The 21568-nt window shown below is 61.3% G+C and overlaps 1 protein-coding gene across 2 annotated transcripts in view; it reads right to left on the bottom strand.

The window, feature by feature from the left end:
- Positions 1-884: 884 nt before the first annotated feature.
- Positions 885-21568, bottom strand: part of PEPD (peptidase D) — a 119093-nt gene continuing 98409 nt past the window's right edge. Inside the window, exons 12-15 of one of the 2 annotated variants that reach the window (XM_046681643.1) lie at positions 13295-13443; positions 5285-5469; positions 1774-1965; positions 885-1332 (exon numbers count right to left, since the gene is read on the bottom strand). In XM_046681643.1, coding sequence (XP_046537599.1) covers positions 1195-1332; positions 1774-1965; positions 5285-5469; positions 13295-13443 — 664 coding nt within the window. In that variant the 3' untranslated portion in view covers positions 885-1194. The other variant, XM_046681644.1, reaches the window with a different exon arrangement.

The raw sequence follows: 21568 nt of genomic DNA, 5'->3' as shown, positions 1-21568 counted from the left end.
CATTCGCCCTTCACCTTGGCTCAGAAAAACCCTGGATAAGGGCACTGTGAAGAGAAAGCTGGACTGGTGAACAGAATTCTAGAAGCTGGCTGCGGGGGCGGGGGGGGGGGTAGTTCTGTGGGACTGTGGAGAACTGGGCAAGCAGAGCAAGGACAGGGGTTCTGCCACTGGCAGGGACCAGGCCCCGCTTCTCACCTGAGTGGAATTTGGTCAGTGGGCTTACACTTGGGGGAGACACATGGTCTCAGCACAGCTGAAAGGAACAAGAAAGCTCACCTTTGCCATGCTGCTGCCTTAGATGGCAGTGTCTCAGACAGATGCTGGCTTTGTTAGCTTGTCTGCATGAAAAGGAAATCAAGGACAGGGAATCTGTGCAAGTCTCAAGATTTAAATAACTGTACCTTAAGAGCTACGTGATGCTGCCCCTCAGAAATCTCTCTTGGAGGCAGTAACAGTATCAAAAAGGCCTCTTTTTTTTTTTTTTTTTTTTTTTTTGCTGAGGAAGATTTGCCCTGAGCTAACGTCTGTCACAAATCTTCCTCTATTTTGTATGTGGGCCACCAGCACAGCATAGCCACTGACAAGTGGTGTAGGTCTGTGCCTGGGAACCAAACCCAGGCCACCGAAGTGGAGTGTGCCGAACTTAACCACTAGGCCACCAGGGCTGACCCCAAAAAGGCCGACCCCAAAAAGGCCTCTACTTTTAACTGTGCAAAGGCTGCCTAAGCACTGGGACCTCTGCAGGGTCCGTTTCTGGGGCTAAGCATGCAGTACGCATCTGCAAAGGGATAACGAACAGAAGAAGCCGTGCACAAAGGCCCATTTTAGGAAATCTTTTATTGTAAATTCCATTCTGCATATTGATTTTTGAGAGAAACAGTGAAACTGCATCTTTCATGAGCAGAAGAATACAAATGACAGCAAGACACATTTTAGTTATTAAAGAAAAGAATAGGATTATTTTCAGTCAGCCTGTTAAAAACCACTGTCATTCAAGCAGAGTGACAGATTAAGGGTGTGATTTTGCAGAAGGTTAGACCCCCGGGAAACAGCACTGTTTGCCGTGATCAAATGTGGAAGCCGGCCTGTGATTTCTGAGCACCATCTCCTGCTGGAGGGCAAATCAGCAGGCTGCCCAGCCAGAAGAGAGGTTGCAAAGCTGGTCCCCGTCACACTGGGCACTCCCGCCTAGCTCTACTGTGGTCCAGAGAAGGGAGTAAAGGCCTTGTCACGGCCTGCCATGCATGCTTCGATTTCCTCCACCGTGCGGGGCACGCAGGTCAGCAGCTCCATGCCACTGTTGGTCACCACGACATCCTCCTCGATGCGGACCTGGGTCAGGTCGACAAGATGCTCATTATTTCTGAGCTGGTGACAGCTCCAGGCTGAGCCCTCGCTGAGTGGGAGGGCCCTTCTGATGAGGGGTCACTACTGCCCCGGAGGGAAAGGGCTGGCTTCAAGGCCTCTGCGGGTGACTGCTGAGACGAAGGCTCCTCCCCTGGGGCCATCTGCTCGTGCCACCTGCCCACCCTGTCCTTGCCCCTTGCCAGTGGATGGGAGCCCCTGGAGGGGGCGGGGCTTCTGTTGAGGGGTGAGGCACTTGTCCCAGGACAGACCATGAGAAAGGACAGGGCACGTCCTTCTCAAGTAAGGAAGTCAAGATTGTCCTCCTCCCACTAGGGCTACTTCCTGGGGCAAAGGGGTGACACACAGCAGTGGGGTGCAGGGGGTGGGTGTTCTGTGAGCAAGGATGCAGGGCCCCTTGGCACTCACTCCACCGAAACCACGGAAGCGCTGCAGGACGTCACGGTTAAAGAAGCAGGCACGGGCCGGGTCGGCCAGAGCCTCATCCAGGAGGTGGTCGATGAAGTAGATGCCCGGCTCCACGGTGAGCACCATGCCTGGCGCCAGGCGCCGAGCGGTGCGCAGGCTCCGAAGGCCTGGCTCATCGATGCGCTCCACGCCCTGTGGGGAGAGGACCGGCAGGCGGCCCAAGGAGGGCATCAGCTCCAACCCAGGGCACTGCCTCAGCGGAGACAGATGGGCACAAGTCACACAGCACGAAGCCCTCCCCCGCTCATGTGGGCCTCCGCCCTGGGAGGGCGGGCTCCAGCCCCAGGGGCCTCACTGGGGCTGCAGGGGTGGCTTTATGACAGTGGGGGGCTCCAGCCCACTCACCCTTGCTGTGCCCTGCATAAGCTCTTTAGATAAGGCCCTCTCCTCTCTGCACAGCCCCCCTGGTTTTGAGTGTGCCTGCCCCTTGTTGCCCTCAGAACTGCCCGGACAAGGCCTCTGGACCCCCATGTGCACACACCCAGCGCAAGCTGCCATGCTGGCCCACGGGGCCACCTGGGGGCTGCTGCCCTCACCCAGGCCTCTCCCGCCAGGAGAACGGCAGAAGCCAAAGCTGGGAAGCCAAAAAAGCTCTTAAGGAGGCTCTGAGCCTCGCGGGCTGCACCTTCTCTTCCAGCAGCTCCAGTGGAAAGCGGCCTGAGAAGTGCTGGGCCTGGCTACCCCAGGCCAAGTCCCAGGTTTTCCCTGTGGCCTTCCAGGAGGAGGGACAGGTGCTGTCATCAGGACGGGCCTGCCAGCACCAGCTCTCGTGTGTATGTGCACAAATGCATGTGCGCCCCATGTGCATGGCCTGGGGGTGGCCCCAGAAGAGCACACGTCGTGGCTCTGCACCCTGCTCACACTCAGGGCTCTCTAGCTGAGCCAGAAGCAATGGCTCTGAGGAGTGATCGGCAGTGGCAGCTGCTCCCTGCAGTGGCATGCCCCTCCCCCTCAAGAGCATGCCCAGCCCAGACCATCCATGTGGGTGGACATAGCCGAGAGGGCTGCCTGGGCTGTGAGGGCAGGTGGTGCCTAGGACACTTGCAGAAACTACCCTGCCTTCCCCAGGCCCCTGAGGCACCCCTGTGGCCCTTGCCCAAGGCCCGTGAGTGAATGGGCAGAAAGCAAGCTTTCTGGGCAGGCTCTGGGCTATCCCTGGAAGCTCAGCTGTGGAGATGGACCTGTCACTTCTGACTGTTTAGGGGCTAAGAACATCAGACTTCAATTAGTGGTTCATGTAAGGTAACCAGAAACGGGCTGGCTCAGCCTCCATGGCTGGCACCAGGCGGGTAAGGCGGGGACAGTGGGGCACAGGAACCGGTGCGCACAGCCCCCTGACCTGCTGTGAGCCCGAGTGGGATGGAGGTGACGAGGGTCATCAAGGCAATGTGACCCCTGCTGGGTCATACTCTGGGCACAGACACCTGTCTGGTGTGGTACCTGGCTCCACAACACTTTGTGCCTGGAGGGGCTAGGCAGGAGGGTGGGGGATGTGGAAGGAAGGTCCCTGTGCTCAGGGGAGAGGTGCTTGTGGGATGGGGCTGGGGCCAGGCTCCTCCCAGAAGCTGCTTGTCAGAGGTGGAGTCCTGGTCTCTGTTCCGGGATGTTCCCGCTCCTGCCATCTGAAGTCTGTGCCTGCCCCTGGATACCCCCCTCCCTGTCCCTTACCTTCTACTATGTGCCTGTCCCCTTCCCTCCGCTCCAGGGTTGTCAAAGCCTGGGGCCTGGTGGAGGTAGAGACCTGGCAAGGTCGTGTCCGCCGTTCCCCCTTCCCACACCGAGCTGCTCCACGGTGTGCAGGGTGGGGAGGGTCTGCTCAAGCTTGTACACAGGCTTCCCTCCAGAAAATCTCAGGACCACCACTCAAACTGAGGGTGAGGGGAGAACGGGAGGGACCCGGGGGCGTGGGAGGCTATGCTGGCCGCCACTCCTTCAGAGCATCAGCTCTCGGGACTCTGCCCCATGGGCCCACCCAGAACGGCAGAGCAGGGCTGAGAGGGACGGGGGCTGAGAGCAGACCCCACGAATGAGAGGCCGAACCCCTGGCCTCTTGGGCCCAGGACTTCAGCCAGCCCAGGTCCACGCCAGCGTCGCCTGGGCAGAGGGCTGGACGGGGCCTCAACTTTTACTGGGCTCTGACCAGAGGAGACCCAGATGTGTCTGTAGGCCTGAAATAAAACAATTGACTTTTATAGGAAAAGCCGTATTTTTTCCACAATGTTTATCTGTCAGAAGAATAGACTGTGAGCACAAAGGGCTGCTTACTGGAAAAGATGAAAACAGTTTGCTGCCAATTTTCTCTGGTGGAAAAAAAGCGCTTTGGCGCTAATGAATACCGAACCGCAGTTAACAATGTCTGGAAGGCCCTGCTCTTGGCTGCCTGCTCAGTGTGATGGAGAGAAATTAGGAAATTAAAACTGATTTTCTTTCTCCAAATTTAACTGTTTACACTTGAGGAAAAAATAATTGAATAATAATACTTCTCTTGAGCAATTTTTTCCCCCCAAAAATCGTTCTTAGTGCTTTCAAAATACCCTGCAGCCAGCAGGCCAAACCTAGTCTTGGCTAAGTGGCTGGAGGGCCCCAGGGCGTGCACCGATTGCATAATCAGCCCCCTGCACAGAGGGCAGCAGGCCAGGGGCAGGGCCTGGCTCACCCCCACCCACCCAAGGCCGGAGAGGCTGCAGCCACCTGCCCAGCAGGGCCTCCGGAAGGCTGTGAGCACCCTCCGGGTGGTCCTTCCAAGGATCAGTGGGCAGGAGGGGGAAGGGGAAGCCTAGTCTGGAGCCACCCACATGAGCCTCCCTCCCCTGCCCAGGGTGCCTAGAGTGCTGGAGACAAGGAGGCCACAGGGCGTGCTGGCCTAGGGCCTGCGGGGCAGAGGGCACCCAGGGAGGAGGTCTGCTACTGGGCTCCTGGGGGCTGCTGGGCTCAACTAGTCCCAGGAGGGATCAGGGCCAGCTGCCGCTGATGGAGCCGCATCACCCCCATCCGAAGGAAGCCCAAGGCAGGAGGACGTGAGAGGTGCAGGGCCAGCCCTATCACTAAGACCCAGCTTTGGGGCTCCCGCTGCTCTGCGGGGACCCCACGCACTGCACGCTGACCATCTACCATTCTTCAGGGCAGGCGCTACACACAGCACACAGCCCAGGGCTCACTGTGCGGAACACACCCATCTCGCTTCTCCTGCCGAGGTGGCCACTGGTGGAGGCAGCTCACTGAGACAGCCCTGCATAACCAGGGAACTTCGGGTCGGGGGGCATCATGGCAGCAGCCTGGGCCAGCACCAACCAATGGGTGAAGCGGGTAGAGGGGCAGCGGACCTCGCCGGGACCCCATTCCTCCTTGTGCTGCCGGTCCCCACTACATCCAGCCCCTCCCTGCCCTGGCGAGGGCCAGGCTCAGCAGCAGCCCATGGGCAGGCCACTTGCACTGCCGTGTCCACACTGACCTCGGGGTAGCCTCCCACATCGTGCACATCGATGCCCAGGAAGTGGCCGAGCCCATGAGGCATGAACACGGCGCCCAGGTGGGCCTGGAGCATGGTGTCGATGCTGCCGCTCAGGACGCCGATGCGCACCAGCTCCTCCAGGTGGATGCGGTCGGCCAGGCGGTGCATCTCCGGCCACCAGACGCCTGTGGCTCAGAAGGAGGCTGCAATGAGCTGTGGAGACTGGCAGCCTGGCCAGGGCTCCCCTGGGCAAAGTTCGGGGACATGCGAAGCCCTCGCACTGGCTGAGGCTGGAGGGCCTGAGGTGAGGGGTAGGGGTGACATGGCCTGGGGCGGCCCTCCATGCAGGACTTTCCCAGCCCCAGCTCTGGATCTTGAGACCGTTCCTCACTCTCCATCGTGCCCTCAGGGGTAGGCTTCTGTCATCCATGGCCAGGGGCACTCAAATACCTGCTTCCCACAGGGGCCCAGCTCATTCTACTCCTCAGCCCATGCTGTGACCACCCTTGGCCCATGTGTGCTTCTGGGGCCAGGGGAGCCCAGCAAGGTGCCTGAGCATCCGGAGGAGAAAGTGTATGTCCCCAACAGCAGATGTGGGGTGGCCTCAGTGAGCCCCAGACCAAGGCTCAGGTCCGAACGCTGTCTCAGAGCTCCAGGCTGTGGGCCAGGGGGAAGCTGGGACTGTGGGAGGAACACATCCCTGCACATCCCCGAACGGGGCTGAGTCACCCTTGGAGCAGCTGTGGAGAGCAAAGGTTTCTGGGGAGAAGGTGCGCTGGCACAGCCTCATGGGCTGCCTGGCAGGGTCTGCAGCCCCGCCTGCTCCCAGCGCTGGTGACTGTCTCTATGGCAGCCCAGCTGTCCAAGCCCAGGCTGCTAATCACACTCATCTTTGCCCCACATTTCTGGGGCAAAGATCACTGTGGAAAGCAGCCCCAGACACTGAGTTTCGGGGTGCGCAGGCTTTGTGGGGCTCAGGCCTGTCTGGCCTCCTGAAAGGCCCTGGGGGACAGCCTAGGGCTCTCGGAAAGCTACCCTCAAAGAGCAACAGCCATTACTGGGGCATGCCTGCCCTGCCCGCTGGGCTCCGTGGAATCCCCAGCTTCAGGCTCGCTCACTGGCACTGGGCTCCCAGCCTAAGCACCAGACAAGGACCTAGGCCAGTGAAGCTCCCTGCCCCAACCCATGAGGGCTGAGTTTGGGGCAAGACGTGCTGGCTGAGGCCAGTGGCTCCATGACACGCAGGGCCAGGTGGACAGGGTGGGGTCCTGCACCCCTGTGCAGTGCTGTGGCCCCCTGCACGTGGGGAGCAACCCTGGCTCCCAAGGGGCCTCCCCACCATGCCCTGCTCTCCATATCCCCCATCTCTGATGACCACTGCCATAAGACGGGAGCACTGGCAGGGACTCCATACCACGAGGGGCCTCACTGGACCTTGCGCTGGTAAGGGCTGGGCCACCAGGGTCTGGGCTCAGGGCTCTCTGAACTTTTGTGACTGGCAGAGGGCAGACGACGGGCTCAAGGGGTAGAGACAGATGAGAGCCCACCCTGGGACACAGGCCATCATCTCTCTGACACACTCGCTGTGCACGAGTCTCCCACGCGGGGGCCCCTTCCCTGCCAGACAGAGCCCCACAGTTGAGGTCTTGGGTGGGCTGGAGGCACAGGGCTGATCCAACCTCCTGGATCCTCAGGATCCAGGCTCTGAGCAAGCGGGTGAGGTTGCATCCTGGCCAGTTCATAGGGCACTGGCCAGTCCATGGCCCAAGGCGCAGAGAAGCCGAGTGAAGGACGCCCAGACCTGTCCCAAGAGACAGTGGGCCTCCTTAGAGTCTGGCTCTGTCTGCCTCGGCCCACGAGGTGCTGAGGTGGGGGTGGCATCCTGGGGTCTGGAGTCTGGCAGTGACCACAGCAGCACGGAGGGAGAGGCCAGGCCGCACCCCTGATGGTCTGCATCCTGAAATGGAGACCCCGGCAACTGGAGCCCCGCTCGGCTGCTCACCTGCTGTGTGACCTGATTAAGGCTTCACCTCCGTGAGCCTCAGATGCCTGTATTGTCACACGGCCACAATGTTGGCCCTAGAAAGCCAGCCGAAGGGGCTCTGGCGTCTACCAGTGGACCGGGTCAGTGTCCCCCCAAAAACTGTCATTAGCCACTATTCTTCCATCACCGTCAGGCCAACCAGACCCTGGATTCAAACTTCAAGTCCACTGTGTTCCTGGGGCACAAGGCAAGCCTGCCCCGGCCTCAGGGATCGCTCTCCTCTAAGATCCCCCCACCCCACCTGGCCTCCCCAGGCCAGGCCGCCTGTTCCGGAAGGACTCTGCATCAGACTCTGCTGATGGACTGCACTGGGCAGGCCTGTGACTCTTCACCCTCAGCGAGGGGGCGGGGGGCGGAGGGGGTTCCTGTAAGTCGGCCCCTCCCTGGCGAGACCTTCCCCAGCCAGCTGCTCTCTGTGCTGTCGTGATGCTTTTTCCCTGTGCACATTCCCCCTTGTCCCTTGTCCACTAGACGGGCCTGCCCACTTGCTTCTCGTCCTCCCACAGAGGAGTGGCTGCCTCCAGGGCACCCCGGGGCCAAGCAGAGTGAGCACCCGGTCAGGGGCGGCACTCTTCCCTAGGCTCTGCAAACTCGGCTCCGGCAGCCGGCCTGGCCCCAGGGCTGAGGAAGGGCGTCCTGTGTGGTGGCCGATGCCCCAACCCCTGCGCAGCCTCATTTCTCTGGGGCAGGGGTCTTTTCTGGTCACCACAAAGGAGCCCCAGGAAACAGCCTGACTACAATCCGGGCTCACTTCCAGCGCGGGGCCTCGGCAGAGGGCGGGAGGCAGGTATAAATCATGCTGCGTGCCGGCAGCTCGGCTCCTCTCCTGTCCTCACGGCCCCTTGTGGGGGCCGGATGCACGGGCCCAGGCGGTCCCCGCGGCGCCTCAAGTCTCCTCGCCCGTGCACCCTCGGGGAAGGCCTTCCACACAGCACTCTTGGCCCGGAGTGGGAGTTTCTGCCTGTGTGTGGTTAGGGTTGTGACAGTGATTAAACCTCCAGCAATTTGGCCCCAGTGTCTGGCCCGGATGGTGGTTACGACACCCACAGCCAGGGCAGAGGCCCCTGAAGTGTGTGGAGGTTACTGTCCTTGGGCTAGGCTATGGGGTGGGCACATGCCACAGGGCCCCCCACCGGCCAGGCCCAGACCACGGTGGGGGCAGCCCCTGGCCTGACTGCGGGGCTCCCCTCCCGCGGCAGCCCCAGGCACCTCAGAGCCCACACGACCGGCCAGAAGGCATCGGCGGTCCCCCAAGCCTGCTCACACTGGGGACGCACAGTGGGGATCACGCTGCAGGGACTGGGCGTCACGTGCCCTGCCTCCCTCCCACCTCCAGCACGCACATCTGTCTCCTCTTCCCCAAAGCATCTTGACCCCTTGCGGGTCCCCACCTCTCCTGGACCTCGGCCCGGGTTTCTCCCCGGCTCTTGCAATGCCTCATCCCCCACGGCCTCCTGCATAAAGTCAAATACCAGGGTCGTCTCTTTAGCACATGGGTCAGACTGGCCCCACCCTGAGGACAGAGCCCCGAGTTCCTCAGCCTGGCTTTGCTCTGCAGCCTCATCCCTCACCCGCTCCTGGGTCAATGCCTCAGTGCTGGCACTCCCCTTCCCTTCCACCTGCTGTTCCCTGAGTCGGGACCACGCCTCCAAGGACCCCACCTTCCCAGACTCACTCCCATCCCTCCCACGGGCCTGTGTTGAGGCTTTCTCCAGGAAGCCCTCCCTGACTGCTCCTTGCTGTACTGCCAGAGCTCCTCCTGCCACAGTGTAGCACTGCACTGCCACAGCCATGGCTGGACGTGGCCTCTGAGCCCAGAGAGGGAGAGGCCTGTGCCCTGCTCCAGCCTGGTAAACGTGTGGCCTTAGCAGGAACCCCAGCCTCCCTCCTGGCATGACCCGAAAGTTGGGTGTGCCCGACCCTGCTCCTCCATGCAGTCAGATTCCAGGGAGGCAGGGTAGCCTCTGGGTCTGCACCCCACCCTTGTGCCCCAGTATGTGTCCAGAGTGGCCCTAGGTCACCAGCTGTCCTTCTGTGCCCACCTGGTCCTCCTCTGGCCACACCTCCTGATGGGCTGGGAGCCTGCTGGGCCTGCTGCTTGGGCCAGCTCCTCAGAGCCTTAGCAGCATCCATCACTGCCTTGAGGCCTCCTGCCCAGAGTGTGACAGCCTTGGGGTCTCTGAGGCCCTGAGCTGAGCCAGCAAGGCAGCAGAGGGCCCCTCGAGTTGCATCCTCACAGACACATCCAAACAAAGAGCTCACTTCATCTGAAGACAATGGCCCTCAGGGGATGATGTGTGCGCCAGGCCCTGGGGGTGCAGGCGGGAAGGTTCAGGGCTGGGGTCCTGGGGTAGGCTTGTGGGCCGCAGGGAGCTGCCTGGCAGGCCGAGCTGGCGCTGGGCTGAGGGCCTCCAGCCCACACCACTGTAGACCCGTCTGCTGCCAGGACCTCTGGGGACCCACTCACCCTGTGGAAGGGCAGGGGGCAGCGTGCGCCTGGGCTGTAGGTGCCTCGATGCTGAGCCGAGCGTGGCTGCCTTGCGCAGTCTCTGCATAGTCCCCCCTGCCTGGCAGACAGCTCTGAGGGAGTAAAGAAGGTCAGGGAGGGCGGGAGCTTGCCCACCGTCCTATGGCCAGCAGCAGGGACATGGGCCCTCGCTGTTCTGGCTCCTGCCCCAGAGGTCATCTGCGGTCTGGGTGGCATGCTGTCCCTGTACCTCTACCAGACCCTGGGTTCTGGGTCATCTTTAAGGAGAGGCCTGAGGGGAGCTCAGCCCCTGCCCGGGAGGGAGGCAGAGCCGGCAAGGCATCCCAACCATGAGCCACAGGAGACACGTGGTGGGCCATGCGGGCCACCTGGGGCCGCCCCTGCCAGGCGCACCCCTGCCCTCCCCACAGTGCCTCCTCCCCTCAGGAGGACCGGGGCCCATTGGCACACTCTCTGGTGCCCATGTGACACGGTGGTCTGCACAGGGTAGGCTGCCTGCCCTGACAGAAGCCATGGAGAGCTTCGATCCCCCCCAGCCAGAAGCCAGCGCACAGCTGTGGCATCCAGGCCCTTTCCGTGGGGCCAGCATGGGTGGCATTCTCCCACGTGCCACCGCTGCCTGGCCTGGCCCTGTCCACCCTCTGAGGGAGCTCAGTGCTCCTTCCCTGGCTATCTCTGAGTGACAGTGAGGGACGCTCCCCTCTGACCCGAGGACTGGAGGCCAAGGCCTGCCTTCCTCAGACCCTGGGGCCATACCTCAGGATCCAGCATACCCTGACATCCCTCTCTGCTCTGCTCTGGGCGGCTTGCTGTGACCCCGCTGCCTTTATTTACTCTTCCCTGCAAGGTCACAGGAAGCAGCCATGCAGTCTCAGCGGGAGTTTGTCTTGGCCCAGGAGCTGAACCCACAAACCAGGGGCATTTCCGCTAGGACAGGGCATGGGGCTGCCCTGGCCGCGGCCTCCTTGCTGCTATGGGGAGGCGACCTGCCCCCATCTGAGAGCAGCTCTGTGGGCCCAGGAGCCACCCTGTGGGGCCCGCACTGTGTGAGGCACTGAGGAGGCAGGCTCGGCCTGCGGCCACGATCTCCAAGAATGGGCGGTAGAGGTTGGGGGTACTGTGGGGCATCTGCTCCATCCCACACACAAGGGAACCTCGAGGCCCCAGTGCAGGCCCAGCCTGTGTCCACTGTGTGCTGGCAGGACCACCCCACACAGTCTGCAAAGACGCTCAGCTGAGCCCGGTCCAGCTGGTCCCGAGGGCTTGTGGCTGCCCCAAGAGGGGCATGGCCAGGCAGCCCCATGGGACCAGGGTGACAGGGTGAATGCTGGGACGTGGGGCCCTCGGGACTTGCCTGTGGGCTTGGCCACCTTCTGGGCAGAACTGGGGTTGCTTTGTTGGCCGACTGATCTGGCCAGGACACCAGCTGAGAAGGTGCCACACACGCAGGCCCTGCCCAACCCCAGCAGGCTTTCCTAGGGGTGAGCGGCAGGTGGGTTGGCCAGGCCTTGAAGCCTGGAACTCAGAGGTGAGCAAAGAGCCCCAGAGGACTCAGTGTCCTTCCGAAGCTCCGCCTGCTCAACATCCTGCCAACCTGCTCTCCTCAACCGCCGGCCACGCCTGGGCTCCCTCTGCCTGCCCCATCGTCTCCAGGGTGGAGTGTGGCTCGGGTGCAAGCAGGCCCACTCCACCCTCTGAGAGACCTGCCATGGGGCGCAGCTACACAGGGGTCTGGGAGCTCACAGTGGGCTCTGGCCCCTCTCAGCCCTCCCTGGCAGCATGGCTCAGCTCTGACTGGCTCCACTGGGAAGTGGGGTGCTGGCCCCTTCCAGCCCAGGGCCTGGACCTCCTGGACATCTAATTCACACCTGTCTGCACAGGTGAAGAGTCCACCAAAGGGAAAGGGGATGTGATCTGCTCAACCTCCACCATGACTGCAGTACAGGGCGGGGCGTAAGGCGGAGGGCCTCCTTGGGGCCGGGGGCCACAACCCACCCTCCAAGCCAGTGCTGTTCGCTCCCTCTGAAACACTCGTCATTTAGATGACCCATGCCCTCCACAACTGAGCAAAACCTCCTCTTCCCGGTGGACGGAGGGCTTAAGGAGAGCAGGAGGCGGCGTGGCCGCCGCTGGAACAACTGCTGCACCAGGCGGGGTCTCACAGGACAGCGGGTGCAGTCCGGGCTCTAAAGGCCAAAAGGGATAAAGGCCCCTGGTGAGCACTCCCCTCCTCCCACGCCCCCAGCCTGTGGTCTGGCTCCCTCCTTGCACCTCCCCATGGATTTACAAGCACCCATGAATCCACATTCTCACTGTCCCCTTTTCTTTTGCACAAAAGGGGGCCGCTGGCCGCCCCATCGTCACTGTTGTGTCTTTAGCAACAGTCTGTCCTGGAGGTTTCCTGTAGTAACCTTCAAGGAGACTCCTGCTTTTTAAACAATTAGCACAAGACGCTGTCTTCTTCCACAGCCGATAAACCAGGCAGATCCAATCAACGCTGCCACCCCATCAGGAGCTCCACTTCTGGGTTCTCCTTCCTTGTTTTCCTTTTGGGGCACATCTGAGTTCCCTGTCCTGGGACTCATTTGGTCACTAAGCTCTGTTCACGCTAGGCAAGGAGGGTGCAGGGCTGGAGCCTGGCGTGCCCCTCGCATCCCTTCATGGCTCCCTGGCCTCTGGTGGGGGCTCTCAGGGCTGGACAGGGGGCCATCCAGAAAGCCCTGCTCACAGTTCACCTCTGAAAGCGACAGCTGCTGAGGACCCCTGCAAAACAGCCCCTGGCTGGCAGCCACGGGTAACTTATCCCAATGACTCGCTGTGGGGCCACAGGGGCTGTGAGCCAAAGGCCGGGCTGCCAGGTCCTGGGCCCACAGGAGGCCACATCCTGGGGCTTTGAGAGTTCTGGGGCTCAGAACCCTTTCTCCTTTTTCTTTTTTCAAATCAAGACTCCATGGAGGATGCAAATCTGACTGCTGGTCTCCCTGATTTCAGTCTGCACTCCAAGTTCAGCCTTCAAGACATGTCACGCCAGGTCCTCAGACGACCCCAAAGCCTCTGGTCACCATTTCCCAAACCCAGGAGACACACTTGGCCCTGCCAAATGCAGCCGCAGTCACCGGCCCTGAACAAGAGGGTGCCCATGTGCAGAGCTCCCAGAGTGGACTCTGCTTCGGGACAGGGCAGGGGCCATGCTGACATCCCAGGGGCCAGTGTGGGCAGGTGGACATGCAGCTGCAGGAGGTCGGATGGGATGTGGGATGACCCTGGGCTGTGCTGCCCGATTCCCAGCTCTGTCCCTGCCTGGTGGTCAGCCCACCTCCCTAACAGTGACCCTGGGGACCGACACCATCAGGGCATTATGGGCCAGGCGAGTGAGGGAGGGATGGACGTGGGTTGAAGGGGGCAGCACCCACTTCTCAGAGGTGCCCTGCCGCCCGGCACCCCACCAGGCGGTCCTCTCCGTGGGCCCCGCCCTCACCTGGCTTCATGGCGCTCATGACAGCACGGCAGCTGCGCAGCACCGCCTCGTAGATGGCCTTCTGGTCTGCGGTGAACTTGCCATTGGCGGGAAAGGAGCAGGTGATGTCAGAAGAGAAGCAGTAATACTCACCGCCCATGTCGAACAGGCTGCAGGGAGAGGAGGACCTGAGGCGGGGGGCAGAAGGGGCAGGAGGGGACACAGCCCCATGCCTCCCTCCCACTCACGGGCAGCCTGCTTGGCCCTGGACACTGCAGGGGGCTGAGCCCAAGCCCCCTTGCATCGCGACCAGAGCAGGGAGCACTTTGGGACCCTCCCACCCAGTGTCTCCTCATGGCGCTCGAGCAGCAAAGGAACCTCAGGCTATCCCAGGTGACCTCTGACCCCAGAGCAGTGAAGGCTAGGGGAAGTGGGGCTGACCCTGCACACAGCCCCTGCCCTCTGCGGCCTCCACGTGCCCGGCTGTGGGGACTCACTGAGAGGAGGGAGGGGCGGCAATGTCCCCAGGCCCCCATCCGCCCCCCGCATGTGTGTGAGCACTCTGACCCATCAGGGCCGCCTTGCACCCAGCACAGGGAATGGCTGCAGCCCGTGAGGTAATGCTCATGGGAGCCACACAGGGGCCCTGGGATGGACACACCCGCCAGACAGGGAAAGGGGACTGAGCCACACCACCTGCCCCTCGCAGGCCCCAGTGTTAGAGCGAAACCCAGTTGATGGCTCTGCTTCAGCTCTGGGGTCCCCTCGGCCACAGGAAAGCGTCCCTCTCCCTTGCCCTGCTGGGGTGGGACAGCCATGCTCTGCCAGGCCCTGAGGGCAGGGCAGAGGACAGCCTCATGTCCAGTGGGGCTCTCCTGGGGCCTGGCCAACTGCAAACCCCTTCGGGGGCCGCCGGGTGCCCCTACAGCCCCAGGTGGCAGAGCAGGGACCAGCAGGCACAGACAGAGAGAGTGGAGAGTGGGGTGACAGAAGAGGCCCGAGCTGGGAGCCATGAGCCTGCAGAGGCAGGATGGTGCTGGGACAGACGGGCAGGCCTGCTGGGTCAGGAGCCCTGCTGAGCCTGCCCTCTGGACACCCAGTGACCGGGCCCCAGGGCAGCGGGGCAGGATGGAGTGGGTGAGCTATGCTCCCAGGCCCCTGCTGCTTCACGGTGGACCCTGGGCCCTGGCCGACCAAGGGCAGGAAAGGGAGGGCCCTGTGCACCCTCAGCAGTGGGATGGGACTGGATATGTGAGGGACTGCTGGTTCCCACTCGGTCACCCATGCCAACAGGGGACCGAACGAGAAGAGCGGGGCGCACACACTAAGCGCCTCGCCATCCTATCCCACCCAAGCACCCTAGCAGGCTGCTTGCCAGCAGGTACAGAGCAGGGATCTCCGCAGACCCTAGGCCCTTCACAGGGTCATGGCCAAGTCATGGCGGTGATGGTGACAAAACTGACTAAGGGATATGGGTCCAGCCCCCAGGATCCTGCGGCGTCTTCAGGGCCCGGGGACCACAGGGCAACGGGGAAGGAGGAGGAGACGGGGGCTGCCTTCTGATTGGCTGCCGTCCAGCTCTGCTCACTGCCTGGCTTCACCCTCAGCTCCCCGTGGGGGGCAGTCTATAGCCGCACATGCTGGCAAATCTGAGCCGAGGAAGCCACGCCTTTCACCACAAGGGCCTCTCATTCAAACCCAAACCCTAATGGTAAACACAGCTGCTCAACAAACATTCCAGAAGCTGCCTGTGCGCCTGCCTTTGGGGGCCCCCATCCCGCATGACAGAGTGGGGGACCCTGGCCCTACGAGTGGAACAAGGAGTCAGGCCACGTAGCCTGACCAGAGCACCAGCTACTCCACAGAAACAGAGTTTTAAAGGAAGAACTTGAATGCTCAGGATGGCTGGACGCCTTGCTGGAATCCAAAGTCCCCGGCCGGGCACTTTGTAATCTCTTGTCTTTTTCCGATTGCAAAACACCATAAACAGAGTCGACAGTGCAGAAGGCCCCAGATAACACCTCAGGTGACTCTCAGGGGCGGGGAAGAGCCCCACCAGCAGGGCAGGGGAACTTCACTTTGGGTCAAAGTCACACACTCTGGGGGACCCTGTCTGAGGCGGGCTGATGGGGGGGCTGGGCCTCACTTGAGGTGACCCGCCCAAGCCCTGCGCGGGAGCCGGGAGGACGAAACAGAGAGGCCCGAGCAGGCACACCCAGGCGTCTGCTCCCAGGGCCTCCAGGTGCGACGTGATGTCTGGGCGACAGCTGTCTGTAGGTTTACCCCTGCCCAGAGCACGGCCCCCAGGGCTGGCCAGGAGGGTGGGGCACATCTTAGCCCGAAACTGTGGGGAAACCAAGGCTCTCAACGCTGGTCCAGCAAAGCCCTGAGTCAGGGGATCAGCAGCTCAGACCCGGCTAGATCTAGCACTCGGCCTCCAGGGCCTCATTTTTCCACCCTTAGAACGGAGACGCCACCCCTGGTGCAGGTCAGTGTCCTCTTAGGGCCCGCAGTCGTGGGCAGCAGAGCTGCGTGGTGCCTCGGCCCAGTTCACCAGGGGAGCCGAGCTTTCCATCTGGGCTCCTCAGAGGCGACAGAGGAAAAAGGCTTGTGGTTTGTTGATTTAGAACATCCAGGAATGGCCTGAGCAGACAGGACAGAGCCAGGAGCGTGGGGGACAGAGATTCCTGGGGCCACCACATCAGAAGGCGAGCTGCAGCAGCCCCGGGCAGGAAGATCTATGGGACTCTGCTGATCTCAAAGAAAAACAGAAATTGCACTATTTAAAAAACCAGGAAGCCCACAAGAACACACGCAACGCTGGAGCCCTCTGGAGCAGCGAAAACAAGACGCTTCCCCCGGCAGACGAGACGCCTGACCGAGTTCTCCAAACTCTCCTCAAAAACACGCAAAGAACGTGGGGTGGTGGGTGCCTGGAGCTCCTTGGCCGGCCTGGCTTTATCGCTCAGATTCCAGAAGACTTCAGCTGTACTTTTTGTTTCAAAGTCATCCGCTTTCTGGAGAAGGAAGTGGACCCCAGCCGGCCAGCTCCATCCTGCCCGGCGACGCTCGGGCATGGGGCTGACAGCTATTTTTGTGTTCTCAGTTCCCTATCTTTCTGCTCTTTTGTTTTTTTTTTTTAAATCCCCCTCAGAGTTCCTACACACATCAGTGATTCAGATTCAAGCGATTCTGGAATCCAGGGACGGAAGCCATCCATTTTATTAATCACCTCCCTCCAACTCCTCTGTGTCCACTTCATCTCTGAACACAAACTGACAATGGAGTACTCAGTCATGCTTTGGCTCTGCCGAGAATGCAGGGTCCCTCCTCCCCGGCTGCCTGGGGACACCACCAGGGACCTTGCCATCTTTGGCCGGGAGAATGCGTGTGATAATGTAAGACATCTGGGGAGATCTTACACATCTCCAAGCAACATGCTGGCGTCTCGTTCCTCACATGTGTTCCTCTGGTTCTATTCCTGGCTGGGATGAGAGGTTCTGTCTTCCGCTGGCTCCTCACGGGCAGCCTCATGCCCGGGCTACCTGCCACGACTGGCCCGCCCAGACCCTCCTCAGGCCCCCCTCAACTCCCTGGGCCCCACTGCAGGGACCAGCCAGCCCACAGGCGGAAGGCCTACGAGATGGTTGGGCCAGTGATACAAGGCTGGGGAAGAGCGTTGAGGACACGCTCCAGCATTCAGTTGGTAGCTTCATGTTAATCTCCTGAGCTGTGGCCTGGCTCTCAGCTACCTCTCATCCAACCCTGACACTGTACATGCCCATGTGTGTGCACACGCACAGGCCTCTGCACGAGAGCAGGAACATTTCAGACCCCAACCTGCTGCCGCCCAGTCTGCACCCCAGGCCAGGCTGGGGATCTCTGAGCAGCAGGAAACTCCCGCTTCCCTGCAGACCTCAGTGCGAGGCAGAGCGGAAGGCACACCAGTCCCCTGCCTGTTCCTGTGCCGCAGCGGGCAGCCCCTCCAGACGAGGCACACGGGCTGCCCACCTGCTCCCACCAGACCTGGGGAGCGCCAAGCCCCAGAAGTGAGCAGCAGGGCAAAGGCCACCACTCGGAACCTGGAGGCGCCCTCAGCGCCCCAGGCTGACTCAACAAGCAGACCTCTCCCCGCTGCCTTCTGGACAACCCTGCTCCCCAGCCCAGCCCCACAGCCAGCAAGCCCTGGAGCACACGGTGACAAGAGCTGAGGCCTCCTACGTGTCTGGAAAGAACCGTCGTCACCATTCTATGGATGACGTGTAGAGAAGCAGAGCACCAGTGTGGGCCCAAGTCCCCAGGAAGGACACTACACAGTACCTGGCCTGATGCGTGGTAGGACACGGCCGCTGCCCACCCTAAGGGTTGCCGCCACCACAGCACAGGGGGGCAAGGGCCGGGCGTCAGGGCCACCGCCTCCGCAGGGAGGGAGTGAGTCGGCATCACGCGCACAGCACATGCTTCATTTCACTTGTTTGGTAAGCAGTGAGTGTCCCATGATGTCTGCGAGCACCCGGGCTGTCTGGACCGGTGCTTTTCAAACTGTGAAGCCAACTGAGTGGGTGTGAGTGAGAGGCATGAATTAAACAGCATGGCCAGAAAGCACGTGGGAACGGTGTCTGGTCACAATCAGGTGTATCTGCACGCACGATACTGTGTTGGGGTGTGGAAGGTGCTTCTGACTGGATGGAACGGTGACGGCCATGGCCACTGGTTCAGACAGATGGCTGGCCAGGGCCTGTGCCCTCCTGAGAGTGTTCTTTTGCCCTGAAGACTGGGCATGTCCTTAAGACCATCAGGGCCTCAGGACGGCTGGCTGGTGACAACCGAGTGTTCCTCCGAGGAAACAGCAAGGGGAAGGGGTCTGGGCTGGCCTGGCATTAGGAAGTAGGCCCTGGAGATGACACCAGTTCTCCAAAGCTGACTGAGACATCAGGCACCAGGATGCGTGGGGTGTGAGGTCCCTGCCACAGCCCCTGTGCCAGCTGGGAAGAGCCCCGTACTCGCTCTCTGTGAGGCTGCAGTCTGCAGACGCCAGGCAAACACAAGACCCAGCAGCTGCCAGGGGCGGCAGAATCATCCCATCCCGGCTTGTGGGATGCCAAGGGGGCTGCAGGGGCCCCAGGTGACCAGCTAGCACCTCGCAGCCCGCAGGGGTGCAGACAGGATGCCTATGATGGAGACGCAGGCTGCTGTCCAGGGCATGATGGCTCAGGATGGAGCGGGTGAGGAGGGGGCGCCCTTCCCAAGCATTTTAAACTAATGTCTGGTCCACATCAAACCTGCAGAGTTAACAGGCAAGTAACCCGAGAGAGGGCAGGACGGAGGCGGCTGGTAAAGGTGCTGGGGGCAGGAGGAAGGTGGCCAGTTGGGAACAGAGCCTGCCTTGGCCACAAGCCCTCACGGGACTGTCTCCTCACCTGTGGGCGGACAGGGCGGGGCAGCTCGGGGGCAGCCGTGTGGCAAAGGACTCTGATGCCTCTTGGCTCGGAGATGTGACAAACAGCAGGAGCGGCAGCCACAGCGCCACTGCCTTCCAGGGCTCCCCGGGAGGCCTTATTTCTCTGGGCAAAGAGAAGTCAGGCTTTGGCCAGCTGTGCCCCTACCTCTGCCGGTCAGCAGGGCAAGGCCTTTGAGAGTGTGGCTTCAGGCAGACCGACATCAGGGAAAGGAGACAGAAGGGGTCCTGTCCCACGACACGCAAGAAGGGGGAGATGACACTGGCTGGCTGCTGAGCAAGGGGCTGGGACAGGCCTCTCCCTGCTGTCCAGGCTGGCGGCCCTCCCATGCCCAGAGGACCACCGCCCATGGGGAAGAGGCCAGGCACACGTCCTGAGACAACGCTGCCCTCTTCTGGCCAGAGCTGGGAGGTCCAGCTTGTCACCAACCAGCCACATCCTGCCTGCAGTTGGGCAATCCAGGCCTGGGCATCCTTAGACCGGTGTTCTAGAAGGTTCTGAGAGGGGCCACAGGGCACCCTACCCTGGGAAACACCCTCCATGCCACTTGATCTGATGCGGGGGAGAGGGAGGCGGCGGCAGGTGAGGAGGGGTATCCCAGTTGTTTTCCCAATCGGAGCCCACTGGAGGCACACCCTGGACCCTCCCAGCCCTGCCACAGGGGTGAGCCTGCCCTGCGTGCCCAGGAGAGGCAAGGAGCGCTACAAGGCTGGCCTCAGATCCTGGAGTCCAGCGCAAGAATGGGCCCGACTCCAGGGGCCCAGCTTCCCAGGGGATTTAAACCTGGATGACGGTGCTCCCCGCTGGCCCCCACTGCCTCCACCCCTCGTGTGGACTCTGTTCCAAAGCCCAGGCTGGTCATGGGAGGGGAGGGCTCTCTGGGAGGACGACCAGGGCGGGGTCCCAGCCACATCTGGGCTCACACCCACGTGGTGGGGGCTGGTTTGCTGGGAGGGGTCTTGTGGGGCTCCCACCTTGGACGGGCACCCAACAACTTCAGAAATCACCCGTTGGGTGAGCACGCGAAGAGCACTAATTAGCAAGGGCACCACACTTTTGCAACCCTGTTTTAGAAGGTCTGCCTGCTTGCCTTAAAAATGAAAACAAAAAGCAACGAACGGCTTCTCTAGGGCACTGACCTGGTGATGCGGTTCACGGGAACCCCAAGGGACACAGTGGGAAAGGGCTCTGAGGGCCAACAGCAAAGCCCCCGGGGCCCCACCGGAGACCTGGGGGCTCTGAACCAGCCGATGGGAGGGGCCCAGGGATCTGAAGCCACACCAAAGTCTGGTTCTTCACCCTGGGACCCACGAAGGGCAAGCGGGGCAGCATCTAGCCTGAGAAACCGGAAGGGGCCGGAGGAGCAGGCGTGGTGTGAGGAGTGGTCCTCGAAAGGCTGTTCTCAGCTCCCAGGGGACATGTCTGATGTGGAGGAAAAACCAGCCATCTAACTGACGGGCCCCAGTGACAGGGCAATGACCGAGGCTGAGAGTGGCCACAGCCCAGCTCCTGGAAACTCCTGGTATTGAAGGACAGAGGCATGGAGGTGGGCCTGGCCAGTCTCACACTCCACCTGGCACACACCTAGACGACAGTTTTGGGGCTGAAAACACAGAACAGGCAGGCCACATGACTCGAGAGTCCTCTGTGAATAAACTAGGCCTGGCTGTCGTTCTGCTGGTGGCTCCCACCTCTAGTCTGTCATAGAACCAGCTGCCGGAAGGTGAGCCTCAGGCCCTGGAGCACAGGTCAGTGAGGTCCTGCCTGCAGGCTCTGGGGATGGCCACCACACTGCAGCTCTCCCCCACCGAGGGCCATGCTATGCCAGGCTCCATGCTCTAGCACGTGGTCCTCACTATCTCTGAATCCTCCCCAAGTGAGGGGCTGTACTACCCCCGGTGACTGACACAGAGAGGGAGGCTCAGAAGTGGGCACTCAGTTGGGGCGGGGGGCAGGGACTTGAACTGGGGACTCTGCACTCATCACACAGCCCCACTCTTCTGAGGCTCCCCAGTGTCGGGGCACGTCTGGGACCGCGGGGAGAAGGATGGAAAGGACGCCCACTCCCCACCGTCTCCAGTACTGACTGCCCTGGACCAGCTCTGGCCCCCAGACAGCCCCATCACTACACGTGAAAATACCTCTGGGGAAATTTCAGCCGGCATCAAGGGACGGACTCAGAGTGCATCACGCCAAGGGGGCCTGGGAACCACTGCTCTGGGACATACTCAGCTTCAGGAAAAACTCTGCACTGTGCTCCTATTTTGGTTTCATACCTTATAATAAAGTATCGTGGCTTTTATGTTGGGATAACAGAGTGATTTATTATTTACCAAACCCAGTGGGCGCTTGGCAGATCAACTTCAATAAAACAATGGATTATAAACGCCGCCAGCAACCCGGCAGTAGCACTAATCAACAAAACGTGTTGCTCTAAATACTGCATAATAAATTGACTATAACAAACTCACAATGATTCTACTGGCGACATCTCAAAGTTAGCACTGGAAAAACAAAACCACCCATTTGGGCTTGGTATTAACATCCGTGGGACTCCCTGGATCACTGTCTCTAAAGCTGCACCTGGAGACACATGCGTCACATGCTGCCCAGGAGGCCGAGGCCACAGTAGCCAGGCATGCGGGGGCCTGAAGGACACTGTGCCCTGGTCAGTCACACCCACCCATAGGGGCCACACCAGGAACACAGAGGGTGAGGACCCTCTTTGGGGCAGATAAAGAGGGGAGTGGAGCAGCTGCCACTTCCTCCGGGGTGGGCCGAGCTCATGGAGGAGAACACTCATGGCCACATGGCCCTGGTGGCAGGGCCCTCTAAC

Source organism: Equus quagga, chromosome 13 (genome assembly GCF_021613505.1).
Source record: "Equus quagga isolate Etosha38 chromosome 13, UCLA_HA_Equagga_1.0, whole genome shotgun sequence".
Taxonomy (NCBI): domain Eukaryota; kingdom Metazoa; phylum Chordata; class Mammalia; order Perissodactyla; family Equidae; genus Equus; species Equus quagga.
The sequence above is the reverse complement of the archived record's forward strand: the minus strand, read 5'-3'. Positions and strand labels throughout refer to the sequence as shown.